At 37.4% G+C, this 23,873-nt stretch overlaps 1 protein-coding gene across 3 annotated transcripts in view; it reads right to left on the minus strand.

Annotated features, from left to right (window-relative positions):
• AFF4 (ALF transcription elongation factor 4) overlaps nt 1-23,873 on the minus strand; it is a 92,221-nt gene that overhangs the window by 24,260 nt on the left and 44,088 nt on the right. For all 3 annotated transcript variants that reach the window (XM_053913224.1, XM_053913225.1, XM_024575310.4), the window contains 4 exons: nt 4,519-4,555; nt 2,740-2,788; nt 525-579; nt 26-63 (listed from right to left, as the gene is read on the minus strand). In XM_053913224.1, coding sequence (XP_053769199.1) covers nt 26-63; nt 525-579; nt 2,740-2,788; nt 4,519-4,555 — 179 coding nt within the window. The remainder of the gene's footprint in view (nt 1-25; nt 64-524; nt 580-2,739; nt 2,789-4,518; nt 4,556-23,873) is intronic.

A 23,873-nucleotide genomic window follows, 5' to 3' on the forward strand; every position in this document is an offset into this window, starting at 1 on the left:
CTTTATGAAATAAAAGGATGCCTACCTTCCTGGTGTACTCCTTGGCATTGTCTTATCACAATCCTAAAATTAAAACAAGAAAGGAAATCCATGAATTAATAAATAGCACTCTATATCCTTAATGTGAACAATTATCTGAGTGTGTCATAGAAAAACTGGTTTCTCTAGTGTGTGCATCCATGTTAAGAAACACTAGTAATATACTGTTTTAACATAAAGAATAACTAATTGCCAGGATATGATAAAAAGCTTTGTTAACAGATCTTGTCCACAATCACATGCTTCATAAGTATGTTCCGATCCATGGTAAGTATTAGGGAAACGCCATTTTTTTTTAAAGTAAAAAAGAAAATGGAGGTTTAAAGATAGACCAGAAAACTACAACATTCCAATGTTGGAAAGCAGGAATTAACTTATTTTAAATAACTGGATCATAGATGTATTCTTTTATTATCATTCTTACTAAAAACCAATGAGGGCAAATACTGTATGAGGCTGGCAACATCATGTAGGAGTAGACACACCTGTTCCCCATCACTGTCCTCGCTGCTGCTCAGCTTTAAGTCATCTTTTAACATACTAGAGGGAAAAGGCAGACAGAATTATTATTTTTGGAACAGTTTATTATGGCATATCAGAGTATTAAATATCTACCAAGAATTTTAGAAATAATCACTGTCGTAGCCAAAGATTCAATTGAAAAACAAAGAAAAAATTCAGAGTCTTATTCTGTTTGGTTTGGTTCACATCCAGAGTTAAACATCAGAAATAAGTAATCTACAATTTCAGAAACTCTAACTTTTCCATCAGTAAAATATTCATCTCTCTTTTCTAATTAAACAAAAGCCACCTTCTATGAGCTTTTACACTCGCTTTTGTTACCTCTAATTGTTCTCTAATTGTACACACTCACTCATTTATTATTAAGACAAATCACCGTACTCATACCCGACAGTTCACTAGAGAGACACAACTCCTAAAAAGAAGGAAGATAAAATGAAAGCATCTGCAATTCTCCTTCACTGTCACCAATGTTCCGTGAAGAGATTTGCACAACTGAGGAAATGTGAAAACCAGAACATAAAATCAAAGTTCTAGTTCATAAACGCCTCGATATGAAAGATGAGCGCCCTGTATAGAAGAATTATGGGTAAAAAACCTGACTATACTGCAGAATGACCATGAATGTATTAAAAATAAACTCCAGATTCCAAATTTTTATTGATCAAATTCAAAACAATTTAAAAAACACCAAGATATATAAAAAATAAACTCCAGATTCCAAATTTTTATTGACCAAATTCAAAACAATTTAAAAAACACCAAGATATATTTTTCTCAAGGCCATAAAGTCAAAATTAAAATTGAAGAATAAATAACGTCGTAAAGCACTGCTTGCCTTTTTATAGGAGAGGAAAAGTTACTACAAAGCTTAGGGAGAAATACAACTAGAACAAGTTTCAATTTCTCATTACCAGTAGTTCCATTACTTTTCATAAGTCTCCAATCAGGGGAAGGAAAATCTCCTTTCACTCTACTAACTACTTACACTTCCTCCTCAAAGTCTGTAACACGATCTTCTAAATCTGACCCCAAATTCAGAGTATCACATAAAAGTTCACACAGAAGTAAAGTAACCAGGTAATCAGAGCATTGTGAGAGGTGTTTTAAGGCTGGCCCAATTAAGTGGGGCACAAACGATGAGAGTTTTCTTTTGGCCGAGGGTTAGTGCATCTCCACGACTGATTTCCTGCAAGCAAACGGCTCACTTTAAGTTCCCTCGGCCCTTATGATTTGACATGTGAGTCAGTCAAAGCTTTTACCAACTACTCACGGTCCTGCCTGCTTTTCCCTCAGCAACCAAAGTGATGTGCACATATACGGCAGGCTCCCTTTACTTCTTTACATGTCAAGCAATGCGATAAGGAGAAATCCGATTTGAATCCTTCAGTGGTCATGTGGGGCCTGCTGCACTCATATATTTCCACTCTCACTCAGGGCTCCCTACGGTCACCTGAAGAGGCGGCGGTTATCAGTATAGACTGTGGTTATGGCATCGAGCTGGCACTATTTCTGGCCACAGTTTCTTTAGAACTTTGTTCTACTCGCCGAGATTACTTGTGGTCTCAGGAATTCAGGAGTTTATTCTTCATTCTGGAATTTATTATCATCTCATATACTACCCTGTGAAATTTTGATGTAATACAAAATAAAAGTAGGGAAGCTTAATAACAGTACAAACTACATTGCTTCAATAGTCTACATTCAGTGGTTACATAGAGGGCCTATGCAGAAGCATCCTGTCTTTTTTTATGTCTTCTTTATTAAAAACAACTTATCAATACAAACACACATCTCGGAAAGATGGGAAAAAAAACTGTAATCTCCGAGCAGAGGTAAGTAAACTATGGCCCACAAAGAAAATTCGGACCACCACCTGTTTGTGAAGAGAGGTTTATTGGAACACATCCAGGACCATGGCCAGAGATGGCCACGGATGCGTATGGCAGCTGTCATGCAATAAGGGCAGAAACGAACAGGTGGGACAGAGCCCATCTGGGCCCTAGAGCCTGAACACTTCCCTATCGGGCCCTTTACGTACTTTTACATCAAAGTGTGCCTGGCCCTGTCTTAAGAGATTAAGTGCATATTCCTAAGTGTTGTTCTAAATATCCAGACACTACATGTAGATGTTTAGCAAAAAAGACAAACATTAAACTTATTAATAAATAAACTTACGATTTAGACTGATGCCCATTTGAGGTTTTAGAAGAAGGATTGTATCTTTCTAGAATAAAAAGAATGCAGAAATCAGCAACCGGAATAGGGTTACTTAGATTGTAAAATATGTATCAATATACCCTTAAGAAAATATAAATCAAAACAACGAGATATAGTTAGTTCTTCATCCACCAAATCTGTAACACTCTAAAGACCAATAACATGAGATACTGGCGGAAATAGACCTGCTGGACCCTATGCTGTTGGTAGGACTATAAACTCATGCAATCTTTTTGGAGGGCAATCTGGTAATATTATCTTAGTAATACTGTTAAACGCACATATCCACATACATAATTATAATAAAAGGAATTTACCTTACACATATATCTGAAGGAATACATAAACACATGCACCGATGTTTATTATGTAATATATAGTTTGTAACAGCAAAATCTGGAAACAAATGTCCACCAAGGGGGACTACTGAAACAAATGATGGTACTGTCATTCAATGTAACACAATTTTAATGCTAAAAAGAATGAGCAAGAGCTTTATATCGATACAAAAACAGCTCTAAAATAAATTAAGTGAACGACACAGGTAGCAGAGAGTAGGTGCAACTTAGGATCCCATTTGCCAACAGTTAGCTCTGGGGAGAGAGAATAGAGGTCGGGGGTGAAAGTAAGGATGAGGCATTCTTAAAAGGTTTTAAGAGAGAAAATGTAAACTCTCTGGTCTGCAGCTACCTATTTTCTGTATATTCACAACGTCAAGTCCCTTCTCCCTATAACAACAGCTTTAACACAGAAGAAATCGATGTACAGATAAAATCTGTTAACATTAAAAGGGATCTTCTTCTAGTTTCATCTTTAAGATCACTAAAGGTAACACGCTAAGTAGCAAAAAGTGCCATATTTTTACCTCCCAAAATGGCTATTACCAGTATAAATTTGCCTTACTTAAGAGGGCATTACTCTTGGCAAAGAGCATTTGTTTTGCTACAGAGCTATCTAGTGAAGCCTGGACATTTGCTATAGTTCCTCGCCTAAGGCCAACCTTACCACTCTCAGGTCTTAGGACGGGCTTGAATTCCCTCAGGCTATCTGCCCCTCAGACAAGTTCCTCTGAGAGGTCAAGAGGTCATGGAGGTGGAGGGGGGTTATATAGCTAACAGCAGGCTTTCTTCCCAGACCAAAAGAGTAAATATATAAATACAGGAAGAGAAGAGCCATTGTAAGCTATAGTGACCCCTTCTTACCTGGAGTTTTGCTATCACACAGAATCAAGTATCTTTATGAAGGAGATGGAAAAACAGAATGGCTCTTGGGTTTATAAAGTGACAATCAAACTGAATCCAAGAATCTTGTAGTTCAAATACGCAATAATAAAAATAGTTAATTTTACCCTGAGCGTTCTGGCTCAGTGGTTAGGCCACATCCGCAAAGCAAAAGGTTGCTTATTTGATTCCCTGTCAGGGCACGTGCCTGGGTTGCAGCTTGGTCCTTGGTTGGGGCCATGCGAGAGGCAACAATCAATGTTTCTCTCGTACATCCATGCTTCTCTCCCTCTCTTTCTCCCCCCCTTCCCCTCTCTCTAAAAATAAAAAGTAATTAACTTTGCCCTCCAATGGTCTATAAATCTTCATTTTTAAAGAATATCAAGATTCAGTTCCACCAATTACTAATCAAATCATAAAAACTGGGATAAGACATGCAAAAACTTGTTAAAGCAATGTATGATATGGCCATGAGAAATGACTGCTCAAGAAAACCAAGAGGAAAAGAAATACTCACTTTGTTCTCCAGGGCCAAAGCTGGACTGCTGAGACTCCTAAGATAAAGGGGATGTAAATTATATAGTAACAGTAAGTGAAAAAGTTTCGTTAGTGAAAGAAGACTTCAAATTAAATAATTCAATTCCAGCTCATTCAATGAAAGATTATGAGTTCCTAAGAATGCATAAAAAAACACAAAAGAATTTAATGATTCCATCTAACTAACTAGCCTCAGCAATTTGTAGTCAATAATGGACTTTCCCAGAACTTAACACAAAAAGCAAAAAGTGACCTAATAGTCTTTCTTTATCATTCATTTCTTTTCAGCAGCATCCATGGTACTCATATCTTAATTTAGAGCCCTGGAAAAGCAAATTTAAGGTTCTTGGTCTTGCCCTGGGTGGATAGCTCCGCTAGCTGGAGCGTCATCCCACACACACCAAAAGGTTGTGGGTTTGCTCTCCAGTCAGGGCATGTACGGTCTTCCTCTCTCTCAAATTAATAAACATATGCTCGAGTGAGGATTAAAAAAACAAAAAAGATTATTGGTCTTAAGAAAATGTTTATTTATATTTTTAAATAAAAGGTTAATACTAAAAACTGCATACTAGGGTAAAAACAGCTGTACAGCCTATACGATGTCAAAATATACCTCTTTGATGGACTAACAACCCTACATGCTATTCCCATGTCATTTTACCATCTCTCTCTCTCTGCTCCCAGAATCTTACCATCATTGCCGCGTGCTTCTTTACAAGCCCTGAACCAGCACAGCGCCTGGCGGTCAGGAAGCACCAGTAAAAAAGGAGCCAACATGCGCTGCCAGTGAAACAAGAGTTTCCAAACTCAAGTGTCATGATCAAAACAGCTGATTCACATGTGTAAACTGCCCACTTTTCCAGGTTACGTCTGTGGTACACTATGTGGTACTAAAATTACACAAACACCCCTAAATGCGTATTTAAAAATAAGCACAATCTTCCTTTAATTACATAATTATCTGTGAAAGAGAAATCCAAACAGTGTGACAGCTAAAATACTTGCTAATAAAAAAAAGCTCCAAAGCTACATCTGCGGTCAACTGGTGTTCATCAAGGTGCCATGACCAGCCAGCGGGGAAAGAACTCTTCCGCGAATGGTGCTGGGACCACTGCACAGCCATGTGCAAAAGATGAAGTAGGATGCTTACTTCAGACAATACAAAAAAATTAAACTGAATCAAAGACCTAAATTTAAGAGCTAAAACTACAAAACTCTTAGAAGAAAATGTAGTGTCAAATCTTAATGACCTTGGATTTGGCATAGAATTCTTACATATGACACCAAAAGCACAAGACACAAAATAAACAAATAGATAACATAAGAATTCATAGAAATTAAGAACTTATGTGCCTCTAAGGACACCATCAAGAAAGTGAAAAGATAACCCATAGAACAGGGAGAAAATATTTGCAAATCATGTATCTGATGAGACTGATACCTACATTATATAAAGAGTTCTTACCACTTAATAATAAAAACACAAAGAACCCAACTCTCTCAGGTCCTCACTTCCAAGATGACCAAGAAGAGAAGAAACAGCCAGTACGCCAGAAGAGGCCGCGGCCCTGTGCTGCCTATTCGCTGCACCAAATTCACCAGATGTGTGTCCGAGGACCAGGCCATTAAAAAGTTCATCAGTCAAAACATAGTAGAGGCCAGAGCTGCTACGGACATCTCCAAAGCGAGTGTCTTTGACACCTATGTGCTTCCCAAGCTGTATGTGAAACTACACTATTGCATGAGTTGTGCCACTTGCAGCAAGGCAGTCAGGACTCATTCTTGTGAAACCCAGAAGGACCAAACATCCCACCCTGCCTTTGACCTTCAGGTGCTGCCCACAACCTCCACCAAAGCCTATGCAGAGAGCTAAGTTCTTAAGGATTGAAGAAAAGCTCTCTGGAAAAAAATAAAATGGAAATTGTACTTAAAAAAAAAAGAAGACAAATAACCCAATAAAAAATGGTCAAAGGATCTGAATTTGTATTTCTCCAAGGAAGATACACAGATGCCCAATAAGCATATGAAAAGATGCTTGACATCGTTTCCCATCAGAAGAAATACAAATCGAACCCTCAGTGAGATAGCTACTTCACACCCACTGGGATGATTAGAATCACGAGCCAGATGAGCAGCGCTGCCAAGGGTATGGAGAAACTGAAATCTCAGTGCAAATGTACAACCATGTAGCTAGCAGCTTTGGAAAACATTCTGGCAGTTCCTCAAATGATTAAACATAAGAGTTATCACATGAGCGAGCAAAATGAAAACATTCACACAACAACTTGTACACAAATATCCACAGCAATATTATTCACAATAACCAAAAGCTCAAACACCACAGATGTCCTTCAGTTGATGAATGTACACAAATCATGATATACATCTATGCAATGAAGTATTATTTGGCTAAAAAAAAGGAATGAAGTACTGATACACACTACGACTTGAAAGAAGCTTGAAAACATTATGCCAGTGAAAGAACCCAGGTGTAAAGACCACATATGGTATGACTCCATTTACATGAAATGGCCAGAAAGAGGAAGTCTTCTGAGACAGAGAGGACTAGTGGTTGCACAGGGCTGGCAGTGGAAGAGAAGGGGATAACAGCTTAAGGATAGGGACTTTGTTTTTGAGGTGATGAAATGTTCTCAAATTGTAGTGATGGTTGCACATGTCTACAAATATATTCCAAACCATTTAATTGTATACTTCAAATAGGTGAACTGCATGGTATGTGAATTATATCTCAATAAGATTATCTTAAAAACACATAAATAAAGCAGTGCCCAAGAGGTCACTCCTGTGAATTGTGTTAAAAATGAAAAGTATCCACCACCTTGAAAGGCTAATTTACCTGGTAAGTGGTCCAAGAATTAATAGCCCAAGCTTTTAAGTAATCTCTGACTCCAACAGCCTGTCACCATGTGCTACTGGATCCTGTCTCCAAAACACCTACTAGATGCAACACTATCTCCTCTCCATGCAGTCTTCCGGGCCCTTATCTGTCTTCATCTACAATGGCCCCGTAACTCCAGCCTCTCCTTCACTCAACTACAGCCTCCAGCTAACCTTTCCAAAGCCCAAGCCTTAGTATGTGACATCATCACTCTTCTGTTTTCATAGAGCCTCCAGTGGCTCTTTGTCTTCCCTAAGGATAAAACAAACTCTGTGGCATGACATTCACTCACATAAATGATTGAACAGACTGATAAGCAAAAACAAGGGCCTTGTCCTCATGGAGCTTAACACCCATGTGAGTAACGTCAATGACTATCTTCGCAACTACTCACGCAAACAAAGATAAAATGGCAACTCTGATAAGTATAAGGAAGGGCAAATACAAACAGTATTACACGAGAACTTATACTTGTGTGTCCACGTGTGTGAGACAATATGAGTATGAATATGACTCTGGCCAGGAAGATTACCAAAGGCTTCCCTGAGCAAGTACTGACTTTCAGACTGAGATATGAAGGATATGTAGGAAGTGAACTGGGGAAGGAAGGTAAAGGTAAGAAAGAGTTCAGGGTAGAATGAACACCACATGGAAAGACCAAAAAGGACAGGAACACAGCTGATATAAAGGACTTAAATGCAGTCTGTGGGAGGAAAAAGTACAGAAGGAAGAAGACTGGAGAAAAACGAGACTCAAGCCCTGAGAAGCCAGATTACGTAGCTTGTAGACTTTAGGGACCATATTAAAGATGTGCGTGTGTATGCAGTTTACTAAGCAAAGGAATTGACAACTGCATATTGTGAAGATCACGCTAGTAAGCGGAGAATAGCTTTGGAAAAACTAGAATGGGAGTAAACATATCAATGAGATCACCACAGTGGTCCAAGTCGGAAATGACCACAGCTTAAACAAATGGGTGTTCAAGCTCTTTTGATCATGCAGTCCCCATCACTAGGAAATGTTTGCATTTGTATCTCCAAAATAGGTACAGCTGACCCCTGAACAACAGGAGTTTGTCCTTGTGTGGTCCACTTCATACACAGATTTTTTTTAAATCCTCATAAAACTCAACTGTATGTTTTATTCATTGTTAATTGATATATATATATATATATATTTGACCAAAATACTGAAATCTTACAAGGCTCAAAAAAAGTGAAATAATATTTTAGATTGATTTTTAGATTGTATTTATTAATGGCAATAATACTTTTCTTGCACACAAAAAATAGTACTTCAAAGTTTACCACTAAAATTGATTTATGAGGAGGCAGATAGAAGAGGAGAAAGGAGGGATAAATGATGATGGAAGGACACTTGACTTTGTGTGGTGAGCACAAAATACAATGATTATAGAAGTACACACTTTAGCCCTGGCTGGTGTGTCTCAGTGGATAGAGCACCAGCCTGCAAACCAAAGGGTCGCAGGTTCAATTCCCAGACAGGGCACATGTCTCGGTTGCGGCCCAGGTACCCAGTAGGGAGCATGTGAGAGGCAACCACACACTGATGTTTCTTTCCCCTTCCCCTCTCTCTAAAAAATAAATAAAATCTTAAAAATATGTATAATTTTATTCACCAATATAACTCCAATAAAGTCAGCAAGAATGTTTTTAAATGGCTTATTTTGATGTTTGGCTTCACTGGGTACTACAAAGACACTGCTACACAAATGGAAGAACTGCTATACTTACTAAGTCACGACACCAAATTTCAATCCGATATATTAATCGTGCAAAGGTTTCTCTCGAAACCAAGCTAGTAGGTTTCCAATTTTCACTGACATAATCAGGATTTTTGGAAAATAAAAAAACTACATTTTAATATTTTTAGCAAATAGATTCAAACGCCACTAAATTTAGAAAACTGTTTCCAAATCTTTAAAGTGTGCACATATGAAATGATCAGTTTTTGTCAACGACAATAAAAAATTATAGTAATGAGATTATTTTATATTAAATGAGGCAGTTACTTTTTAATTCATTGTTAAGACATAATCTATACCCTGAAAGGACAAGTGGGTATAATTTATTGTTTAAAAAAATTGTAATGAAAAGATCAAGCATACTTGGGTCTTGTGTGTACAGGAGAGAGAAGAGAGAAGGGGAGGACAGGGAGGCAGAGACACAAAGGTGTGTGTGTGTAAATCATTTTTAAATGGGACAACTATGAAAAAAAGTAACAGTGAACTTCTACCTCTTCTAAAAGATATTCAGGAGTGTCACAGACATTCTCCACGAAAAAAGGTGGAGACAGGAGTGGGAAGGAAGGAGGAGAAATTATTATACTTTAGGATTTATCTTCTCTTAGTTTTATCTTTCCTTGAGTGGTACACAAATAGTAGCTCTTCAAGTGTTCTGTAACTGAAAAAGAATCTAACCAGTGTCACAAATGGAGACTACCAGAAGCACCTGTATGTCATCCATTACAGCTAATTTTGTACGCTGCATGATTTATTCTCTCTGGTGGACAGTACCTAGCAACTCTCTCTTTTTTAAATTGTTTTTATCCCTCCAATTCCTTCTTCTACCTCCACTCACCTTCCTCTTTCACCCCCGCCCCGCGATCACCACATGGTAGTCTGTGTCCCTGAATTTTCATTTGTTTCTTTTTTGCTCAACACCTCCACCCGCCCAATCCCCCAACCCCACCCCGAGCTGTCAGCCTGCTCTCTCTCTATGAGTCTGTCTCTACTTTGCTGTTAGACCAGTTTCTCCATTAGATTCCACACATGAGCGAAATCATACAGTATTTGTCTTTCTCTCTGACTGGCTTCTTTCATTTTGCATAATGTTATGATTTATTCTAATAGCTGTGTCCTGAATCTCCAGCTCGGCTTTTTAAGCTTGTTTCAATAGTCTCCTAAGGAATGTACTTTAGTATGTTCACTGTTTTCTTTCTGTACATGACTTCAGTCATTTTCACAGAAGCAGAAAGACCTTGAACAAAGGTATAGAACATTGGGGGAAACCTCAAGAGACGTGTTTAATAACATTTTACTCAATTCTGATGTATGCTTAAGAACTGAAATGAATTATGACAGAACTCAAAACATCACTCAGCATAAATCGTGATGTCATCATAATTTCACTACTATTTCAAGGTATATTATACACGAAAATCAGGGCTAAAGATATAAATGCATAGTCAAGCTAATATTGATAATAGGGGTCTTTTTTTCTCTTCTGTTTACAGTATTCTGTTTCTTGTTTCTACAGTATTCTGTCTCATAGTCGCCTGAAACTCAGTATCTAAGAAAAGCCAAGGAAATACCTGCATATATTGTATCTGCAATTCAGATAAACATTTTTATTAAGATAAAAACTTGTGAAATACCTAGGAAAAGAGGGGTAGAATTCAAAGAGAAGACAACTTAGGTCTAAATACGCTGTTGACAGCTATGCATCTGATTAAACACTAACGTGTAATTCTTTTTTCTTTTGTACTATTTCACTTCCCTAACTCAATGTTTGACACACTGAGGCAAAACACATTTCTTCCTTCGTATTCTCTTACCTGGCCCAGTACCTAGCACGATGCCTGAAAAACTTACTTTTAATGGTAGAGGAAGGACAAAGAGGAGAAAAGGGAATGATCAGAGAAACAAACTAAATCCGCAGGAGCAATGTTTAGTGGGAGAAAAGAAACAGGTTAAAACAACATGGTTCTCATGAGAAGCCCAATGAAGATTAAAAAAAGAAGAAGAAAAATGTTAATTGGGTCTGCCCAAATGGGCCATTGATAAACTTAATAAAAACGGTCTTCGTGAGGCACAAAGGGTGGAAGCAAGATCAGACTGGACTGAAGAGTGTGGTGCAGGAGAGAATACTGACCGCAGATAGGAATCACTCTGTATTACGTTTAACTCGAAAGAGGAGTGTCTGGAGAACAACGTGGGATACAGGGGATTTTGTGTTTCTTTTTCAATGGCACATATCAAGGATGTTCAAGTGGATGATACGGATTCACTAAACTAGCTCTTCAAATACGTTCACAACTCAGCTTGTCACCTACCACTGCCACCTGCTCTTCCTGCTAATGGGCGTGAGGTCCCCTCTGCTGTGCCCCTCATCTTCCCTGTGCTTCCGGCACTCCTGCACTTCTCTTTCCAGCACCAGTTGGTGTGACCTTCGCTAGGATGCCATCCCAAAGTTGCCCGCGTAGCAGAACTTTGCTCCTTTTCTGTCCTCCCATTGGACCTAGTCCATGTGATTAGTACACAAGGAGAAAAAGTACCTATTTAAGCTTCACATAGGCTTTAAACTATGAAGTTGTAGTCACTGAAAAGTTCAGAGAATGAGATGAGCTACAAAAACACAACACCTGACCTGTAAAAGCAACCCAAACGAAGCCATAATCAGTAAGTAGCTGAGATATTTAGGAAATACCAAAAAGCTAAACAGTTACCTCAGCATGTGTGTACATGTGCACACACACACACATTCAATACAAGTTCAGTGAACAAACATTTACCGAACAGCTATTATAGTGCCAGGAGCTACTCTACGCATTGACACACACTATTCTAATTGCTTCTTTAAATACCAGGCCTAGTTAGAGTAGGGCAACATCCGAATGGTTCAGTGCCATACTGTAGCACCTAGAACATTGCCAGGAGTGGTTCCAGGCACACAGTGAATACGTGCAAGGGCAGTCAAAGGCTTTAGCAGGCTCCAAACTACCATGGGAAAATCTACCAATGTATCACCAACTTTACCCATTCACTCTGCTCTCCCTGTGACAAAGAATGACCTAAGTGTGCTCTATACTAAGGTTAAAATCCTCTGCTTCGGCACTGAATCTCCACCTTTCTTGTGAAGATTTCTCAAGGTTACCTTCTTTCTTTCCCACCTGTCATCTGTTCTTCCCTTTTTATTAATACAGTAAGATCAGCATATAAATATGACAGAATACCCTCATCTTATAAAAATACTCACCTGACAGCATCACCATACCCGCCCTGAAATCACACTTCCCTTCTCCCCTTTACAGACAATGCACCAAAAGAAAACCTTCCATGTGTTCGCAGTCTCCAGCACCTTGTGAGCCACCTGCAATCATTCTTTTGCCTTCCACTTTCTACCTAAAAGTGTTTGTGTCACCAATAAATACTACATTGTCAAATCTAATACCTGGAACATAGTGAGAGCTTATAAGTATCTGTTTAATAAATAAACACATAAACATATCAACGTTACAGAGATAAAACCCACAATTCTGAAATCAAAAATATATTGAGATCACCAACAGATTAGACATTGTAGAACAAATGATTACATAACCTGAAGCTACAGTAATAGAAACTACCCAAAATGAAACAGCAAAAGATAAAAAACTTAAAAAAAAACAAAAAAAGAAAAACCAAAAAATGGCACACTACTGAGCTGTGGAACAACTTTAAGAGGCCTAATGTACATGTAATTAAAGTCCCTGATTCTGCCCACCAAGATGGAGGCATAGATAGATACACTTTGCCTCCTCATATAACTAAAAGAAGGGTAACAAATTTAAAAACAAAAAATAACCAGAATTGCCAGAAAATCGAACCGTATGAAAGTCCAACTACCCAGGAGTTAAAGAAGAAACTTTCATCCAGACTGGGAGGAGGAGTAGAGACGGGCAGCTGGGTGGAGAGGACTCACGGCAAGGTGGCAGCTGGAGGACCAGGGCGGGCAAGGCTGCAGCTGGTGGGGCCAGCCGTCCCACATTTCCATACAGATAAACCGGGAAGAACTGGGGTAGAAGACAAACCGCACAACCCAGGGTTCCAGTGCAGGGAAATAAAGCCTCAAAACCTCTGACTGAAAAAACCTGTGGAGGTTGAGGGGCAGGAGAAAACTCCTGGCCTCACAGGAAAGTTTGTTGGAGAGATCCACAGGGTCCTAGAACGTACACAAACCCACCCACCCGGGAGTCAGCACAAGAAGGACCCAATTGGCTTGTGGGTATCAGGGGAAGTGACTGAAAGCCAGCAGAGAACTGAGCAAGTGGCATTGTTCCCTCTCGGACCCCTCTCCCAACCAGAGCGCCAAAACACAGAGACATGGGTTGCCCCACCCTGGTAAATACCTAAGGCTCTGCTCCACCCCTTACAACATAACAGCTGCTCAGAGACAAAAAAATTTGGCCAAAGAAAGAGCAGATCAAAGCTCCAAAAATAGAACTAAGTGATAAAAAGATAGCCAACTTATCAGATGTAGAGTTCAAAACAATGGTAATCAGGATGCTCACAGGAATGGTTGAGCATGGTCGCAAAATAGAAGAAAAAGTGAAGGCTATACAAAGTGAAATAAAGAAAAATATACAGGGAACCAAAAGGAAAGGGAAGGAAACCGGGACTAAAATCAATGGTTGAGACCAGAAGGAAGAATAAACACTCAATGAAGAAACGAGAATTCAAAACAAAAAAAAAATGAGGAGAGGCTTAGGAAACTCCAGGACAACCTTAAACATTCCAACATCCGAGTCATAGGGGTGTCAGAAGAGCAAGATATTGAAAACTTATTTGAAAAAATAATGAAGGAGAACTTCTCTAATCTGGCAAAGGAAATAGACTTCCAGAAAGTCCAGGAAACCCAGAGAGTCCCAAAGAAATTGGACCCAAGGAGGCCAAGGCACATCATAATTACATTACCCAAGATTAAACAGAAGGAGAGAATCTTAAAAGCAGCAAGAGGGATGGAGGGAGTTACCTACGAAAGAGTTCCCATAAGACTATCAGCTGATTTCCCAAAGAAACCTTACAGGCAAGAAGGGGCTGGAAAGAAGTATTTGAAGTCATGAAAGGCAAGGACCTACCTCCAAGATTACTGTATCCAGCAAAGCTATCATTTAGAATGTAAGGGCAGATAAAGTGTTTCTCAGATAAGGTCAAGTTAAAGGAGTTCATCATCATCATCAAGCCCTTATAAAAAATTTTAAAGGCACTTATCTAAGAAAAAGAAGATCAAAAATACTAGCAGTAAAGTGACAAGAAACTCACAACTATCAACAACTGAACCTAAAAAACCAAAATGAACTAAGCAAACAAATAGAACATGAACAGATTCACAGAAATAGGGACTATATGGAGGGTTATCAGCAGGTAAAGGGAGGAGGGAGAATGTGGGGAAAGGTACAGGGAATTAAGAAGTATAAACGGTAGATACAAAATAGACAGGGGGGAGGTTACAAATAGTATGGGAAACAGAGAAGCCAAAGAACTTACTATGTTATGTCCCATGGTCATGAACTAAGGTAGAGGGAAATGATGGTGGGAAGCAGGGTACAGGGCAGAGGGGAATAAAGGGGAGAAAAAAAATGGGACAACTGTAATAGCAAAATCAATAAAATATATTTAAAAAATAAAAAGAAATCAGTGGAAACCAAAAAATAAAAATAAAGTCCCTGAAGAAGAGGAGAACAGGAGAGGAAAAGATACAGAAAAATATTTTGAGGAAACAGGAGCAAAATTTTTCCTAATGTGATAAAAATTATAAACCCCCAAAATAAATAAACACACAAGCACAAGCAAGAAGAAAAGAATCATACTAAGATACATCATAACTGAACAATTTAAAATCAGTGATAAAAAAGAAAAAATCTTAAAAACAGCCAGAAGGAAAAAAATGACACATTACATACGAGGAAGGAATGGCAATAAATTACATATCAAAAACAACGCAAGCCAGAAGACAACAGAGAAGTGTCTTCAACATAGAATCTGCATCCAGTGAAAATACCTTAAAAAGAAAGGTGAAATAATTATTTATTTCAGACATACCAAAGCTAAAATTGTTCATCACCACCAGCAAACAAGCACTAAAAGAAATGTTAAAGAAAGTCCTCTAGGTAGAAGGAAAATAATACCAGAGAGGAACCTGGATGAATACAAAGGAAATGGTAACTGCGGGGAAATACAAGGTTTTTCCTATTATTTAAATATTTAAAAAAGATAACAGGATGCTTAAATTGAAAATAGTAATAATATTGTGGGGTTTATAACTTACATGAAAGCAAAATATAAATAATAATAGTACAGATGCTAGGAAGGGAGAAATGGAGGCATAATATAGAAAGGTTCGTATGCATTAGAAAAGAACGGTACACTATTACTTGAAGAGAGACTTTGATAAGTTAAAGACATATTCTATAAACCCTGGGGCAAACATTAAATAATACAAAGAGTTGTAACTAGTAAGCCAAAAATAAATGTAAGAATGAAAAACAATCCAAAAGGCAAAAACAATAACAACAAAGACCAGATGTGACAAGTAGAAAACAAAAAGCAAGATGACAGAGATTTAAACCCAGCCATAACAAAAATCACATTAAATGGCCTTGGCTGGTGTGGCTCAGTGGATTGGGCGCTGGCCTGCGAATCAAAGGGTCACCAGTTCACTTCCCAGACAGGGCACATGCCTGGGTTGCAGGCCAGGTCCCCAGCTGGGTCACATTCGAGAGGCAACCGACTGATGTTTCTCTCTCTCTCTTCCTCCCTCCCTTCCCCTCTCTCCAAAAACAAATAAATAAAAAATCTTTTTAAAAAGCACATTAAATATAAACGATCTAAATACCCTAATAAAAAAGCATAGTGTCAGACTGGATTTTTTGAAAAGCAAGATAAAATAATATGCTACCTACAAGAAATGCATTTTAAATATAAAGACACAGCTTAAAAGGATGGAAAAGGGTATACAATACACTAATCAAAAGAAAGCTGAAACAGTTATATTAACATGAGACAAAGTATATTACCAGGATTAAAAGGGTTCATTTCATAACAATAAAGAGGTCCATTCATGAAAAGCAATGGTAATCCCAAATGCTTATGCACTTAAAAACAGAGCTTAAAAAGTAGAAAGAAATGGATAAGCAAAAACAAACAAATTCAAAATTATAGTTGATTAACTACAACTCTCAATAACTGATAGAACAGAATTAAAATGAATAAGAACAGAGAAAACTTGAATAATATTATAACCCACCTTCATCTAATTGACATTTATAGGGCACCGCATTGATCAGCAGCAGGGGATACATTCTCTTTACGTATACATGAAATATTCATCACAGCGGAAGCAAACCACAAATCAATAACAAAACAACATGTGGAACGTTTAGAAGTTAAATGACACTTCAAAATAACCCACAGGAGGGGGAGAGGGGGGTAAAGGTACAGAGAATAAGTAGCATAGATGATAGGTGGAAAATAGACAGGGGGAGGGTAAAAATAGTGTAGGAAATGTAGAAGCCAAAGAACTTATAAGTATGACCCATGGACATGAACTATGGGGGGGAATGTGGGAGGGAGGGGGGTGGGCAGGATGGAGTGGAGTGGGGGGGGAAATGGGACAACTGTAATAGCATAATCAATAAATATATAAAAAAAAAAAACTTAAAAAAAAAAGAATCCAAAAAAAAAAAAACAAAACAAAAAACAAAACAAAAACAAAACAAAACAAAAAATAACCCACAGAATGAAGGAATAAAAAAAAGCAGAAGGTATTTTGAAGTGAATAAAAATGATAACACATACTAAGATTTGTGGGTTGCAGATAAAACATTACTTAGAAGGAAATTTATAATACTGAAAGTGTATAGTAGAAAGTGACAAAGATCTCAAATCAATGATCTTAGTTTCCACTTTAAGAATTTTTTTTAGCCGTGAGTGGTGTGGCTCTGTGGGTTGGGCGTTGTTCTGCAAACTGAAAGGTTGCCAGTTCGATTCCTGGTCAGGGCACATGCCTGGGTTGTGGGCATGCAAGAGACAACCGATCAATGTTTTCTTTAGTACATCAATGTTTCTCTCCCTCTCCAACTCCTCCCTCCCCCTCTCTCTAAAAATGAAATAAAAATAAATAAAATCTTAAAAAAAAAGAAATTTTTAAAAGGAACACCTTAAACCAAAAGAAAACAAAACAGTAAGTAATAAAAATCAAAGTGAAATCAATAAATAAAAAAGAAAAACAATGGAGATAAAAACAAAACAGTTTTTAGAGATGACCTATAAAACCAACAAACCTGTATGTAGCCAGAGGAAAAAGAGAGAAGAAACAAATTACCAATAACCACAGTAAGAGACATTTGGGAATATTATCAAAACTTACAGCAATAAATTTGATGTCTTCGACCATCAGTAGACAAAATGGACAAAATGCTTGAAAGACACAAACTACCAAAGTGCATTCAAGGAGCAGATAACATGAATAGTCTGCATTTATTAAATAAATGTAACTGTTACTTAAAAACTGTCCTGCAAAGAAAGCTCAATTTCCGAAGCGTTTCCCTGGTGAATTTTAATAAAAATCTAAGGAATAAACAATACCAACGCTACACGAACTATTCCAGAAAATTAGAGAGACGGGAGTTATGTCACAACTCATCCTATGAGGCCAGAATTACCCTGACACCACAGCCAGGACAGATATAAAAACAACAACTTACAGACCAATATCCCTCAGGAACATAGATATAAAAAATCCTTCTAAAAAAAGTTTTGGAAAATCAAATTCAAAACTACGTAGGGCAGAGTGAAATTTTTTTAACCAGAAATGTTGTATTGATTCTAAATTTAAAAATTAACTAAGGTAATTCACATGTTACCCACGCATCAAGAAAAAGGGAAAATCCTATTACCATATTTTTTGGACTATAAAATGCACTTCCCCCCAAATTTGGGAGGAAAATGGGGGTGCATCTTATAGTCCAAATGCAACTTACCTGGGTGGTGGAGTGGGGGTTTTTCCCCCCCTTATTTTCCTCCTCTAAAACCTACCTAGGTACGTCTTATGGTCTGGTGCATTTTATAGTCCGAAAAATATGGTATATCAAAGATTCAACAAAAACATTCAACAAACTCCAAATTCATTCTTGATAACTCTCAGGTTAATGGGAATTGAAAGGAACTTCCTCAAAATGATACCTACAAAAATCTCACAGCCAAGACCATAGCTAATGGTGAAAGACCCAATTCTCTCCTGTCTGTGATCACAAATAAGGCAAGAATGTCGACTCTCATGATTCCGTTTATGTAATAGAGGTTCTAGCCAGGGGAATGAAGCAGGAATAAGAAATGAGACATCCAGTTTGAAACAGAGAAAACCATAACACGCTTTATTCACAGATGACATGACTGTCCAATTAGAAAATTCTATGATTATCTCCAAAAACTGCTACTACAATTAAGAAAACGTATAAAGGTTGCAAGATCAAAGATAAAATTCCAAATCAAATGTATTTCTATAAACTAGCAAGGGAAAGTCAAACACTACAATTTATAAAATACCATTAATAAAAGCATCAAAAATGAAATAGAGACAACTCTGATAAAAGATGTGCAAGACCTAGACAATGAAAAATGGAAACAATACTGACAGGAATTAAATTATACCTAAGTAGAGAAGACAAATGCTCATGGGTGAGAAACTCAATATTGCTACGATGTCAAGTCTTCCCAAAGTGACCACAGATCCCATAAAGCTTTTATGTCGAAACTGACAGGCTAATTCAAAGTGCAAAGGACCTAGACAAATCATAACAATTAAAAAAAATAAGAATATAATTGGAGGATCTGATATCAGATAATCAAGACAGCATGGTAGAGGCACTGAGACAGACAGAGAAATTAATGAAACCAAACAGTCAGAAATCCACTGCACAGACATGGTCAAGTGCAACCACTAGAGCATTTCAGTGGAGAAAGAAAAGCTTTTTTAATAAATGATGCTATAATTAGATATCCACATACCAAACAGAAGAGAAGAGAAAATAAAGGAGAGAAAAGAAATATGACCCATATCTTGTCCCCCTACAAAAATTAACGTAAGATGGATCACAGACCTAAACGTAAAACCTAAAACTACAGAAAGTCTAAGAAAAAGCATAGAAGAATTTGAATTAAGCAAATATTTCTTAGATACCAAAAACATAATCTACAGAAAAAAATTGATGAATTTGACTTCATCAATATTAGCAACTTCTGCCCTTTGAAGACACTGTTTAGAGAATAAAAAGGTAAACCACATATTGGTGAAAAAAATTGCAAACCACATATCTGATTAATGGACTTGCATCCAGAAATGATAAACAACTCTCAAAATTCATTAGAAGAGGACAACAATCCAATAAACAATGGATAAAAGATTCAAACAGACAAAAAATGACATAAAAATGGCAAATAAGTACATGAAGAAGACAATGAATATCATTAGTCACTAGAAAAATGCAAATTAAAACCGCAGTAAAACAGCCCTACACAGTTTCCAGTAGGGCTAACACTCTGAAAGGCGGACCGTACCAAGCGCTGGTAAGCTGCGGAACAACAGGAACTCCTACACATCGCTGGCAGAAACAGGAATGTTCAACACTCAAACTGTTTTCAACCACTTTGGATAACAGTTTAAGTTTCTTAAAAAGTTAAGTATTACACCTACCAGATATCCAACTTCTTCACTCAAAGGTATTTACCAAAGAGAAGTAAAAGCATATGTCCATACAAAGACTTGTACACAAATATTCACGGCAATTGTAATAGCCAAAAATGGAAACGCAAGTGTCCATCTGTAGATGAATGATAAATTGTGGTATAATCATAAAACTGAACACTACGTAGCAACTAAAAACAGTGATTTATACCTGTAACAATATGGATGAATCTCAAAATAATTGGGTACAGTGAAAAAAACTAGAACAAATTATGTACAAAAGGTACATAATTTACATAAAATTCTCAGAAATGCCAACTAATCTATAGTGGCAAATCAAAGTAGTGGACAGAAGGGGCAAAGTTGGAAGGAAAACAGCATTACAAAGAATCATTAAAAAATTGGGGGTGATGATTGCTATGTTAATTATATTGATTGAGGTGATAGTTTCACAGGTATATACATATGCCAAAACTTACCCAATTTTATACTGTATGTACCATTTATTGAATATCAATTAATCCTCAATAAAACTACTAAAAAGATATTCAACTGTTTAAAAATATAAGAAATATCTGACAAAATCCAGCACCTATTTATGACAAAAACTCTGAGCAAAGTGGAAACAGAGGGCATGTAACTCAACATAATAAAGGCCATATATGACAAAACAATAGGTAACATTATACTCAACGAGGAAAAACTAAAATTATTTCCAGTAACAAACAAGACAGGGATGACTACTTTCACCACTCTTATTTAACATAGTACTTACAGCCCAAGCTGCAGCAAACAAGAAGAAAGTATAAAAGGCATCCAAATGGAAAGGAAGAAGTAATAACATGTCATTATTTGCAGATGACATGATGCTATATACCGAGGTCTGTCTGGAAAAAGCCCAGTCATTGTTACTGTAACGAGAATGGCTTGCGTGACATCAATGTAACCTGGCAGCCAGGGAGAGAGTGGACTGGAATGTACTGCATGAACAACGATGACTTCACTATACTAGTCAGTGTGGCCGGCAGACACAGCACTGAGTGAGCGTGTGCACTGTGTGACTGTTGCATTCAAAATGACTCAGCTAGTAGAGCAACAAATCTGCATCAAATGTTGCATTAAACTTGAACACTCCTCCACAGAAACTATTTGGATGATTTAGAAGGTCGCAGCTATGGGCAACTGGTGATTGGCAGCTTCATCACAATGTGCCCGCTCATGCATCACGTCTTCAGGAGAGCTTTTTTGGTGAAACATCAAACCATCTAGGTGACTCAGTCCCCCTACAGCCCAGATCTGGCACCCCGTGACTTCTGGCTTTTCCCAAAACTAAAATCACCTTTGAAAGGAAAGAGATTTCAGACTGTTGATGAGATTCAGGTAAGTACAATGGGGCAGCTGATGTCGAATGGGAGAACTGTGTGAGGTCCCAAGGTGCCTACCTTGAAGGGGACTGAGGTGTCATTGTCCTATGCACAATGTTTCTTGTATCATGCTCAGTAAATGTCTCCATTTTTTCCTACTACATGGCTGGATACCTTCTGGACAGATCTCGTAGAGAGAACCATAGAGACTCCACTAAAAGCTACTAAAACTGATATGTGAATTCAATAAAGTAGCATGACACAAATAAATATTCAGGAATTGGTTGCATTTTTATACACCAATAATGAACTATAGAAGAGAAACTAAGAAAACAATCTCATTTACCATTGCGCACACACACACACAAAAAACAAAAGTGAAAGAAAAAAAAGAACCTAGGAATAAATCTAACCAAGGAGGTAAAGGACCTGTACTCGGAAAATTGTAAGACACTGAAGAAAAAAACTGAAGAAGATACAGATGAATGGAGGCATATACCACGGTCACAGACAGGGGAATTAACATCATTAAAATCTCCATGCCCCCAATAAATCTACAGGTGCGACACAATTCGTATGAATACCAATGGTGTTTTTCACAGAAGTAGAACAAATAATTCAACAGTTATTTGGAAAAGACCCCAAATAGCCACAGCAATCTTGAGAAAAAAGAACAAAGTTCGAAGTATCACGCTACCTGGTGTTAAACTATACAAGACCATAGTAATCAGAACAGCATGGTACAGGCATAAAAACAGACACAGATCAATGGAGCAGAACAGAGCGCCCAGAAATAAACCCACACCTACGTGATCACTTAAAATACAACAAAGGAGGCAGTAACATACAATGGGGTAAAGACAGTCTATTCAATGAATGGTTTTGGGAAAACTGGACAGTTACATGCCAAAAATGAAACTAGATTACCTTTTTACAACATAAATAAGAATAAACTCAACACGGATTAAAGACTTAAATGTTGGACTCAAAACCATAAAAATCCTAGAAGAAAACATGGATGGTAAAATCTCAAGACATTTCTCTTAGTATATTTTGTTTTTTATGTATCTCATCAGGCAAGGAAAACAAAAGAGAAAATAAACAGATGGGACTTCATCAAACTAAAAAGTTTCTACAGATCAAAGGAAACCATCAACAAAATGAAAAGACAACTCACTGAATGGGTGAACATATTCGTCATTGATACATCTGATACGGGGTTAATAGCCAAAATTTATTTTAAAAACTCACACAACTCAACACCAAAAGAACAAACAATCCAATTAAAAAGTGGGTAGAGGACCTGAATAGACACTTCTCCAAAGAGGACATACAGATGACTAATAGACATATAAAAAGATGCTCAATGTCACTAATCATCAGAGAAATGCAAATTAAAACCACAGTGAGATATCACCCCACACCTGTCAGAATGGCCACCATCAATAAATCAACAAACAAGTGCTGGCGAGGATGTGGAGAAAAGGGAACCCTTTCACGCAGCTGGTGGGAAATTAGATTGATGCAGCCACTGTGGAAAGCAGTATAAAGATACCTGAAAATATTAAAAATGGAACTGCCTTATGACCCAGCAATTTCACTTCTGCGTATGTATCTGAAGAAACTCAAAACATTAATTGGAAAGAATATATGCACTCCTATGTTAACTGTAGTGTTATTTACAGTGAAGATACGGAAGCAACCCAAGCGCCCATATAGACGAGTAAATATACAACAGAATGTAGCTTGATCATAAAAAATAGTGAAATCTTATAATTTGCAACAGCACGGATGGACCCAGAGGATATTATTATGCTAAGTGAAGTAAGTCAAACAGACAAAAAGAAATAGCATTATAATTTCACTAACAGGCAGAATCTAAAGAACAAAATTAAAAAACAAAACAGAAACAGACTCATAGGTAAAGAGAACAGACTGATGGTTATTGGAGATGGGGGTTAGTTTGGAAGGGTTGGGATGATGGGTGAGAAAGATGAAAGGGATTTAGAAGTACAAATTGGTAGTTACAAAATACTTATGGGGATATACACAGACAGAAGAATGAGGTCTGACCCCATCTGATACTAAATACAAAAATTAACCAAAAATGGATCAAAGACCTAAATGTAATGGGTTAGCCAAAAAGTTCGTTGGGTTTTTTATGTGAGATGCTCTAGTGTCACTTACATTTTTGGCATATCATGCTTTGTAATTTCAAGAAAGGTAAAAACATAACTGAGACACAAAAAAAGATTTGTGCAGTGTATGGAGAAGGTGCTGTGACTGATCGAATGTGTCAAAAGTAGTTTGAGAAGTTTCGAGTCAGAGATTTCTCAATGGACGAAGCTCCTCAGTCAGGCAGACCAGGTGAGGTTGAGACCAATCAACATTATTCCATGTGGGAGATAGCTGACATACTCAAAATATCCAGATCAATAAAGTTATTGGTGAAAATGAAAAATGTGTTTTTCATTTTATGGAAAAATCCTAAATGGACTTTTTAGTCAACCCAATAATATTTAAAACTATAAAATTCTTAGGAGAAAAATAGGTGTAAATCTGTTACCTTGGATTATGAAATGGTTTCTTAGCTATGCCACCAAAAACA

The sequence above is a fragment of the Desmodus rotundus genome, chromosome 10, assembly GCF_022682495.2.
Source record: "Desmodus rotundus isolate HL8 chromosome 10, HLdesRot8A.1, whole genome shotgun sequence".
Classification (NCBI taxonomy): domain Eukaryota; kingdom Metazoa; phylum Chordata; class Mammalia; order Chiroptera; family Phyllostomidae; genus Desmodus; species Desmodus rotundus.